Raw genomic sequence first — 11,921 nt, forward strand, 5'->3', positions numbered from 1 at the left:
CCTCCTTCTCTAACATCAACCTGAATGCAATCCAGTGTTCATGTATTTAATTTCTATTAATTGTTAATAATCAAAACAAAAATCCACTATTGACTTAATAACCATTATAAATACATATTTGATGTCTTAGAAGCGTGACTGCTAGAGCCCTATTAGGAGGACTTGCTTCAGAACAATGCTAAGCTAACATGTTTAAATCTTCAAATCTAGTAGAATAGTGTGTTGTGTGTTTATATGAGTTTGATCAATTTAGTATTAAACAACTTATAAACTAATAGTTAACTAGGTAGTAACCCGTGCTACAGCACGGGACAAATATTTCAAATAAATTTTAAATTCATAAAATGACTAATAATTATATTTACTTTAGAATGGGAATGCACGTCCCGTCCCATCCCATCTCCACATGTTCCAACCCATCTTCTCTCGTCTCGTCTCGTCTCATCCCATCTCGTCTCGTCTCATCTCATATCGTCTCGTCTCGTCCCATATCCATCCAATTTTTTTTTGTCTTACGTTCGTTCTCTTTTAAATAATTATCCATTAGACAATGTTTATTAAAAGAGATTGGGTAAAAATTAGATGGGATACCAAATTTCTCGTTGAATATTTTTTTTGTTAGTTAGTTGAAACTATCCAAATAATTATAGTTTTAAAAAAGTATATAATTGTTTTCAAAAATACCAAATTTTCAAAGTGCTCGTTCCAAAGTGGTTAATTAACTGTCGCATAATAAATTCTTATCCAAATTAGTGAAAGCTTGACACTTGAATTTTTCTACCAGTATTTTTTNTTATCCATTAGACAATGTTTATTAAAAGAGATTGGGTAAAAATTAGATGGGATACCAAATTTCTCGTTGAATATTTTTTTTGTTAGTTAGTTGAAACTATCCAAATAATTATAGTTTTAAAAAAGTATATAATTGTTTTCAAAAATACCAAATTTTCAAAGTGCTCGTTCCAAAGTGGTTAATTAACTATCGCATAATAGATTCTTATCCAAATTAGTGAAAGCTTGACACTTGAATTTTTCTACCAGAATTTTTTTGATTTTGTACTTTTATCTAAAATTTCTTTCCCTTTTTTAAAAAAAATTGTTCAATATATTGATTTTCACTATTTGAATTACCTGTTTCAGTTTACATATACTATTTCTTGTCTTAATACCATAAATATACAGAAAATTTTCTCAAAATTTAATTATTATTTCTTTAAGTATATGTAGTAAATTAAATTAAATTAATTTAATTATTAGTTTTTGGCTAGGTAGTAACCCGTGCTACAGCACGGGACACAATATTCAAGTGTTGACTAAGAATTATATTAATCCAGGTTTTGTAGCAAAGTTGTGTTGTTTTCATGTGATTATTTTTAAAATAAACCTAAACGTATTTACTTTGGAATAGGAAATACGTCCTTTCATGTCCCATCTCCTCACATCCCAACTCATCCCCTCTCGTCTCATCTCATCCCGTCTCGTCTAGTCCCGTCTCGTCCCGTATCAATCATAATTTTTCGTCTTATGTTCGTTCTTTTTTAAATTATTACTCGCTACACAATGTTTACTAAAAGAGATTGGGTAAAAAATAAAAATGGGATACCAGAGTTTTTCTTTGAATATTTTTTTATTTAGTTAGTTGAAATTATCAAAAAAATTATAATTTTCAAAAACTATATATCTGTTTTCAAAAATACCAAAATTTTAAAATTGCCTGTTCCAAAATAATTAGTTACATGTCGCATCCATATCAAAATTAGTGAAAACTTAACATTTGAATTTATATACTTATATTTTTTAATTTCCTATTTTTATCTAAAATTTATGACACTTTTTTAAAAAAAATTGTTCAATATATTGGTTCTCATTATGTGAATTACCCGTTTCAGTTTACATATTATTTCTCGTCTTAATACCATAAATAGAATGGACCTTTTCTCAAAATTTAGTTATTATTTTTTAAAGTATATGCACTTAATTAGTAAATTAAATTACTTAAAAACACACTGGTAAAACATATATTCAGACAAATAATAAACCCTTTTAGGTTGTAAAATTTTAATTGTATAATATTAGAATTTTCCAAAAAAAATACTTGGCCACTCTTTTACGGTGTTTTGTCAATATTTTAGTGTATACGTAGAATATCGCTACTCATACCAAAAATAAACATGATCATCATCTTCATCACGTGGAAAATATTAATTTTTTACAATCCATCCATAATAATCAAGCAAAGCCCGCTTTTGTTGAAAATGTTAAAGTAATTTTTTAATGGGGTGTTAAATCTCGTCCAGTCCAGTCTCATCTCATCCCGTCTCGATCCATCCCGTTAGAAATTTTATGTCCAATAAATTTTTTCTTTTAAATAATTACATAGTAGGTAACATAAATTGTAAAGTTTAATGTTTGTTTTTAAATGGTTGAACAGTATAATTTTAATCTTAATAAAAATTCTTTAATAAATTTGGTTTTATACTTTAATTGACATATCTTATTATCATTTTAACATTGATATATTAAAATAAAAGATTTATATAGTTATTTGTTTAAATAATTGTAAGTTCAGTTTTAACGTATAAAAGTGATAAAATAATTAACCCGTTCTACAACAGTTTTCTATTAATGTTTTTAAAAATAATAATATCATAGAGATAAAACTTATTGTTGTCATATCTACAACTGAATTTTTCTTATTTTTTATTTCATATAATTACGTGATATTTAATGATATACATGTATAATTTTTAAACTAATCAAAATATTTCTCATAGTTTACTTAGGAGTGTTAAATCCAAATATCATATCTCAATTTAATTTTAGTTGGATTAATGCATGTATATAACCTAGACGTATCTATTTTAAAATTGGAAACATGTCTTGTCTTGTCCAGTATCTTCTCGTCTTGTCCCATCCCGTCCCATCCCTTGTTATCTTAATTTTTTGTATCCGGTAATATAATATGGTAATATACGGGTAAGAATTTTTGGTTGTAAATATATTTTAGAAAAATTTTGTTTTAATAAATTTATTAATTTTAAGTTGTAAAACTTATTAATCATGGATTTGCTGGATTATATTTATAGATATATTTATTTGGTATAATATTTATAATACAAAATTTTTGGTGTCACTCTTTTTGACATCTGAAAAATTGATGATCTGAAAATGAACTGTTAGAGAATCATACTTTTGTTTATTGACTCACTTGGTTGTTAATTTGTTATGCGAATATATATATTTATTTGCTTACGATAGATACATGAACTAAAATTTAATAAGTTAATTTGTTACTACAGAAAAATATTATTAATACCCAACTGATAATAGGGGACAAATATTATTAGTGTTTATAGAACAAATGCACAGACACACTAAGCAGGAAGAAGATAAATTTATTGATAAATTTGCTTAATACATAGTTGACTAAATTTGATATATGATTGGAATGACCAAATTTTTGGCAGAAGTAACATCAAAGGCATCCGTCGCAATTACTATCGGGTGAACATTTGGTGTGACAAAGGTTGAAATAGTTATTTTCGCTCACGACTCACCTTAAATTTTTGGCTCCTCGACTCACACATCCCTGCTTCCACAGTGACAGCATACCTTAAAAATCATATAAACCATAATAATTTAATTTTTTTATATATTATTATAATTAGCAAAAACCTTGTCGACGTTGTTGACGTTTTTTGTTGTTGTGGTCTTCATCTTTATCACCTCTCGGTATATTAGGCTTTTTCATGAATTTTGTCTGCTTATGTTCAAGAGAAATACAAAGAAAAAATAAGAAAGATATAACCTAAACAAAAAAAACTACCAACATAGTTTTAAATAGGAAATGAAACTTAACTACGTTTATGCTTTTTGTTGTCACCTCGTTTGCAATATTTGTTAAAATGTTGGGTTGCTTAGTTAGTTTGTACTTGCCAAATAAAATACTAAAACCACATGCATTCATATAAGATCATTAGAGTTATGTTTCTGTCTAACTATGAAAACATTTGTATATATATGTTTCGATAATTGAAACCGAACCTTTCTAACTCATGGTGTTGGATATTATAATATGGTTGGACCTCGACAGCAACCATTTACCATTTACCAAGTTACCTGCAGACACACAATAACATATTATTAAAGATAATCCGGACAATGTAAAATCATGATTATGTGCTAATGGTTGAATGTCATAACATACAAAAAAAAAAAAAAAAACTGATCTTACTCACCATTTTTTCACATTCGCATATAAGATCAACATCTGTAAATTGCTAATATGATATACGTGGAGTAGGAAGTAAATTGCGAATGTGAGCCGGTGATGGAAGAGTCAGGAATAGGAGAGTATATATAAATTTTTAAATAAGGAGTAGGTTTTCTAATTTTTTTCAATAATTTGCACACGCATTTAATCCAGTTTATCAAATTTGGAACTACTACCAAGTTAAGCGGGATTATGAAAATATATTTTGATAGGTAATTAATGAATTGATTGGATGCAAAGCTATACTACAACAGATTTCCCGAAATTTTAGAGGCATATGGAATCGAATATATATACCATTATAATTTGAGTAAATAGTCAACGTATATATATTGTTAGTTAAAGAATATCTTACGTATATGGAATGAAATCACTCATACGAATCAATCATGAAAATAGGATACGAATTTAATTTGAATAACAAATAAAAGAAAAATCTTATTTACTTTAAAACGTTAAAATATAGAAATTAAAAATGGGAAAGTAGGGAAATATTAGTAACAGCTTACTCAAAAATGCTTGAATCTGTTATGCCTGAAATTTCAGGAAGATAGCTAAATATGAATGATAAAACAACTAATCACGGAATCAGTTATATTCGGGATTTTGAAATTATATACATTCCTATATTTTTGTAAGAAACTCAGATATCAAGATCAAATTTAAAGGTAATATTATGGGAATATAGTAATTTAAATTATATTTGGAAGCATACATGGAAACTATAATATTCATGTTTTGGAAGCATATATGGCAAGTGCTATATTTGATCTGTGTAATCCGCTTATTTGTGGAAATAAGATTTTCTCACTAATTCTTAAAAAAATCGTAGTGGGATTACTATTGGAAACAGCAAAAATTGCAGCTAAGGTGCATCGAACTTGGCACCTTCCGAAATATTAGAGCTTCATTGGACCAATATGCTATTAGAATTTTCTTAGCAAAATACACAATGTATTGCTTTTATTTATTATTTAGACGTAAAAAAACCATTTTAAAAGATCCGACCCGGGATCCGCGTGTTTATCCGTTTAGGATATGAACAAAATTTCGTTTTTACCCTTAATGAAGATATATTATTTGGTTATAACTCCAATGGCATACTCTTGTAATTTTTTACAAAACAAAGGTTTAGTCCATAATCTGTGTTTCAAAATAATAGTAGGGAAGAATTACCTAACCTTAAAATAGATGCAGAAAAACAGTTTTTGACGAAATATGCTAGCACTTGTTTTATAATTGTTAGTCTACTAAACTAGTTAATCCCAAAAAAAAAAAGGAAAAAAACAATTACTGCAATCAATTTTATTCCAACACCTTTTTCTTTTCTTATCTTCTTATGCAATAAATGAATTGAAAACTAAATTTATCTCATAAGTACTAATTTCATCTCATGTCAAAACTAACTTCAAATGAGTGAAAATTTATAAAATAAAAATATGTAAAGATATCCAAACATTCCCACCAAATAACTAAACATTTATTCCTATAAATTATTATTTATTTCAAACTGTTTTATGTTTTCACTTGCTCATTACATGTATTAAATTTTATAAAATCAACATAAAATTTTTACTAATATTATCAGATTGGAAAATCATTACTTTTTCAATTTTTTTTAAATGTTTTCACTTATAAATAAAAGACATTATGTATTAAAATCTTAAAAATAAAACAATGTATGAACTATACTAAGAACACAATCAAGTATTCAAAATTTTATTAATTTAATTTCATTATTCTTTAAAGTTTAATAAAAAAAAGAATGGGGAAAAAAAGGAATTGGTCAACGGAAGACAAAAGAGGATTGAACGGTAGACGTAGACGCCATTGGAGAGTTCCTTTGAGGAGGAGTAACCAATCCAATCCAATCCAATCCAATCCACCCCATTGTTGAAAACGGAACCCTTTATGTCGATTGAAGAAGCCTGAACGAGAGATCCAATCATCGGCGATGGAGGAATCTACGGCTACGACCACTCATTATTTCTCAATTTTCACCAATTACCCTCTCATTTCCGCTCTTACGGCTTTCACCATCGCTCAATTCATCAAACTCTTCACCTCCTGGTATGTTAGATTAGATCCCCCAATCCATGCATCTCTTTTTGTAATGAAATCGATTGATTGAACTTTGAATGTGTCTCTCTCTCTCTTGATTCTGCGCAGGTATAGAGAACGGAGATGGGATCTCAAACAGCTTATTGGTTCCGGAGGAATGCCTTCTTCCCATTCAGCCACTGTCACCTCTCTCGCTGTTGCTATTGGCTTACAAGAGGGCTTTGGTGGTTCACATTTTGCCATTGCTTTGATCTTGGCTTCTGTTGTATGTATCTTTCTTTTTGTAGCTTACCAATTGAGTTATGAAGGATTCAATTGAGTGAGTGTGTTTTGGTGGTAGGTGATGTATGATGCTACTGGTGTTAGATTACATGCGGGTCGCCAAGCTGAGGTTTTGATTACTTCTTTTAACAAAGTCTGGTTTTATTTATGAATGCATTCGAGCAAAAATGGTGGTATCTTCCTGATATCTGCGGTCTGAATTCATTTTTTCAGGTTCTCAATCAGATTGTATATGAACTTCCTGCAGAACATCCCCTGGCTGAAAGCAGACCATTGCGTGAGCTTCTTGGTCATACCCCTCCTCAGGTATGTAATCACAGATCACATGCAAATTCTCTCTTTGCTGAACATCCTCACAGAATTCAATATAGGACAAGCAAGAGATGAGATTCTTATAGGTGTTGCATGCGGTTTAGCCAGAATGTAGTTAGATAGATAGTTAGGGGAACGCATGAGTATAAATAGGAATAGGGGGGATTGAAGGAATCAGTGAAGGGGGTTTGAGTAATTGGAACCGACTTCGAGCCTTTTGGAGGCTTGTGTGAGTTGATGGCACTCTAGAACAAACCCTATTTTTGTGTTTCCTTCCATTGATATGATATATTAACTGCTCTTTTCATCATTTATCACTGTGTTTTTGTATGAATCGATTTCTTCTTCTCTCATCAGATTCTGTTTTCTATTTGCTGAGAGTGTTCAGGTTGTTGCTGGTGGAATGCTTGGAAGTGCCACAGCAGTCACTGGATACTTGTTTTTCAGGATAGCTACTAGCTAACGTTAACCACCAAGCAGAGCAACACACCAACTCTTCTGCTTCATTTCCTATTGAAGCTGCTGGACAGAATCCGAACGAAACAGGCTTCCAATCAAAGCCGAGTTTGATTCACTATCGATTCTTACTTTAAAAGAGTATTGATTCACTATATATATTATTACTTAAACCTATGCTCTTACCATTCTATACTTGATGTAAAAAAAACTTGGAACAACACCATTACAAAGACAAGAATCGTGATTTTGTTATTTGGAAATAAATATAGTAAGTATACAAGGAATTTGTGGATATGGATATAGTAACAAACTGGCGTCCATATATCATATTGGTAGGTACAAAGAAAATGAAGAAAAGAATTCACTAATTTGATCAAAAAGTGAATAAACTTTCGTTTCGCGAAGAAGAAGAAGAGAAGGACCATATCTTTTGGGTACACCATGTTATCTCGGAAATGCACAAGCGGTTATCTAGGATGCACAAGACGACGCTGAGGGGGTAAGGTATGCAAGTGTCAAAGGGAGCTTCAGAGATGACTTTGAAAGTTTCAGTGTGAAGATCGAAAGACAATACATTGGGAGAAAAACATTCGGTGATCCAATAAAGTGAGCCATCTAAATACACTGGCCTCTGGTAAGGGAGAATCCGATAAGGAGAAGAAGGGGCAAGGTATCTCCGAGTGTTGGTGCTAAAATCGAAAACTTCACAAGTGGTACGCTGCCGTCTTTGTCTAGGCCGAAGTCAGATGAATTATATAATCAAACTGCCTTGTAAGTGCCCCTGAGAATGTATTTACCAAACCCAAGCTTACAAGGTGGGGTGAAAGCTTCTCTTTTATTAACAAACCTGTCGACGATGAGATGTTCGACGCAGGAGAAAGGAAAAGTGCGATGCCATTGAGTGGCGGGATTCACCACGACACTGGGTTCGAAGTAACCATGGAGGCAGAGCAGACCGTCACAAGAACCATGGCAAATCATGGGGTTGGTAAAAGGGAATGTGACCTTCCGGAGTATGGAAGAAGAAGATCCCAAGACAATGTCAGGTTCATCAGAACCATAAACATCATTTAAGGACACGAAAAGGACATCAGGGCCTCGTGACAGCCTACGACGGACGAACTGCCTTTCCTTGAAACATTGGGAACAGACTGTCATTCTCCACTCCTTGGACACTAACCTGAATCTCATCAGAGATTTCACCGGAAGTCTCTCCAGTATGAGCTCTACAACATCGTGTGGAAGCCATTCCACACTAGTAGTATGGGTAGGGCGATGCCTTTTCAATACCATCCTCCAGCCATGTCTTTGTTGTCTTTTCAACATTGTGTCTCGTCCTGAGTGGTCAACATTGTTGTCTTTTCAATATAGAGAGGTATCCAGTTCGATCGACACATAAGTCATTTTTGGAATTTTTTTTTTTTTATAGGTTCAAACTTTGTTTTTGCTTTAGGCATTAAAATCTATTGCGCCGGCCCTAGAAATCAATCTTTTATTGGTTTTTTTTTCTTTCATCATTTAGTAATTTTACATTTTGAGGATCTGTTCATTGACTTCTCATCTTAATCAAAACCAGTGTTCAAGAAAGCGCTAGGTGTTAACTAGGCGGTGATGCAACGCCTAGCGCCTAGAACGCCTAATCGGAATTTAGACGGTCTTAGGCGGTTTAGGCGTTTACATTATAAACTATTATATATCTGATATTATATACAAAATATATATAAAAATAATAAAAATATTAAATCAAAAACAGAAAAATAAATAAAAATATTATTTTAATTCATTTTAAATAACATATTAAACATTTATAATTATGTTTATAGAAGTAAACTTTAAATATTTTAAATTTGTGCAATTAAAATTTTAAAAATACACTAAAATGATGATACTACAATTTTAGGCGGTCAAAGCGGTCGTCTAGGCGGTGCTATAGCGCCTAGCGCCTAGACGGGGCGGAGGCGGACGCCTAGAATGCTTTTTCGAACACTGATCAAAACCATATATTACGAATACTGATTGAGGGGCTTCGCTCGCTAAAAGATGAAAATGTGCATGATTTTTTTTTTTCATATTTTAATTTCTCAACGCAACTATATATATTACTAGTAATTGGTCCGCGCAGAAGTTTGATTAGAATATTTTTTTGGATTGTTTTTGTACATTATTTTTTGCTTCTGTTAAATTCTCTTTGCACTTGTTTTATGTAGATCATTTGTTTTATTTGTTGTTCTATTTATTTAATATTTTTTTGAATAGATTTTTGCAGTAAGTATAATTTAGTGAACTGTTTGTTTTAAATATACTGTAATCATCATGAAGTTCTTTAAAAAAAAATTGTAATGAGAAGTTAACATTATTAATTAAAAGTTGTTGTTTCCTGTAGTTGTTAGTTGGGCTTAATTTACATCATTAGTCATGTTGTGGTTAGATTTTTAGAAACATTTAAAACTACTAATGTGTCACAATATGATATCGGTGAGTGTTAATGTATAGACGGAAAAAAAAATTTGGTCCACATTTCTCTCTCTTCTTTCATCGTCTCTCTCTCAGACGAAGGCATTTGCGAGATGTCACTGGAATCAGAAGCAAACAGAAGAGATTTTGTGATCTCGACGTCTTCAATCCGCCATGATCATTACCTCCGAATCATGATCGTCGACTCTGATTCGGCAATTTGGTGATTGTGCCTGAGCAAATCGGTGTTTTCATTGGCAAATCAAAGATTTACCTTCACCAACTCGACATTTTCCTTCACCAATCTCTTTCTCATGGTACGAATATCTGTCTCATGCTACGAATTTTTTTTAATTTGAGGCCATAGAAATCAGGGTTCTGTGTGTTAAACTCGGGTTTTACTATGGGCTTCTAACTTAAAACCAATTGGCAATGAGTGGAGAGGCTCTAACCCTTTATATATTACTCAAGTCCCTTCACATCTATCAGATGTGGGATCTTTTCTCCACACACCCCCTCGAGATAATGACTATTCTAGCCGTTAATCTCAACAGAATTCATCACGCCCCCTCGAGATAATGCTTTATTTTTTTCAGCTATCTCGATAGAATTGGGCCTTCCTTTGGACCATCAATTAATGGGGTGATCGGGCCTCTATCTGGGCTGGATTAATTAACGGACCAGCGTGTGTAGGCTCTGATATCATGTTAAACTCGGGCTTTACTATGGGCTTCCAACTCAAAACCAATTGACAATGAGTGGAAAGGCTCTAACCCTTTATATATTACTCAAGTCCCTTCACATCTATCAGATGTGGGATATTTTCTCCACACTGTGATTTAGAGAAATTAAGGTTAAAGCATATAATCCACTCTGTTACCTTAGCCCATGGTCGTGTTCCTTAGTTGCGATGGCGATTACTATATCCATGTGATCATTCCAAGTTCATGTGATTTAAGATTTGCAAGATGTTTCCGTTTCTAATCAATCACATAAAAATAAAATGTTGTTTGTTTGATTTTCTCTTGTCATGTGTTTCTATTCACAGTTTAGCCTTGTCCAAGAGTCGGAAACAAAAGCTTCCCATGGATCAGATGATTATTCAAGTGAACCTATATGTCATATATGCCAAGACTACTCACAATGGTAATTTTTGTCTGAAATTATAAAACCTTTTAGTAGATCTGAATATTCTATTGCCTGTGTTACTTCTTAACTTTGTTGAAAGCTGTTCTTTCCATTACGTATTGGTATGCAACTGACCTTTTAACATTTCTGACCACACTTGCAGTTGTTGGTTCTCACGGGCCTGCATCTGTATCTAACTTCCACATTTGGAATGTTTGTCTGATCATGCTAAGTCTCTTGCTCCAGATATTGACGGGTTCAGAGGATGGGACTGCAAGAATCTTGGTATTTTGCTCACTCACGTTCCTCTTTTTAATATTGTAGTTCTGTACATTGACTCTGTGTAACGACTTTTTGATATCTTTCCAGCATTGATCAGCCTTTGCTTTGTTTTGTTTCCAGCCTAGCTTGTCGAGTCAAAACTTTCCTTCGGTGGTGTCACCCCTGCACAACTCCACAATTCCATAAAGGTAAATACCATCGTCGTAATTACCTTTTGCTGCCTTTTTCAAGAGTTCCAACCCTGGTTCTCTGTTGTTCTTGTGAAAATACTCTTGGATCCCTTTGATGTAGTGGGCATTCACATTTCCATTTACAATGCATTTTTCCATGAGGTCTTGGTATTTTGTTAGTGCCGCTAGTGGATTTGAAAGACCCCGACCCCGGCCATCTATGGCCGGAGAGGTTCTCTCGTCCCATCTCCTACTTAGACAAATTTTAGGGCCCATTCTTTAGACAAGGTTCATTCGCGCATTCTGAGATTCGATATTTAGAGTCTATATGATATAAATTTAGAGTAAAGTAAATATTCGATATTGCATTAATCATCAAAGGATTCGATACAACTTATGAGTTTGCATAATAAGCTAGTACAAGTTGTATAATCGATCCTAACTACCCTTAATACCACCACTCATCTTCCCGGCCATGAGTCCCGCGCCTAAGCCTTTCC

The 11,921-nt window shown here is 32.6% G+C and overlaps 1 protein-coding gene across 1 annotated transcript; it reads left to right on the forward strand.

Moving 5' to 3' along the window:
• On the forward strand, nucleotides 6,059–7,679 carry LOC104757034 (uncharacterized membrane protein YuiD). The gene is made up of 5 exons (XM_010479724.2): nucleotides 6,059–6,343; nucleotides 6,443–6,599; nucleotides 6,675–6,725; nucleotides 6,830–6,922; nucleotides 7,317–7,679. The coding sequence occupies exons 1-5, from the start codon at nucleotides 6,228–6,230 to the stop codon at nucleotides 7,389–7,391; spliced, it is 492 nt and encodes a 163-aa protein (XP_010478026.1). The 5' UTR covers nucleotides 6,059–6,227; the 3' UTR covers nucleotides 7,392–7,679.

This window comes from Camelina sativa, chromosome 17 (genome assembly GCF_000633955.1).
Source record: "Camelina sativa cultivar DH55 chromosome 17, Cs, whole genome shotgun sequence".
NCBI classification, from domain to species: Eukaryota; Viridiplantae; Streptophyta; class Magnoliopsida; order Brassicales; family Brassicaceae; genus Camelina; species Camelina sativa.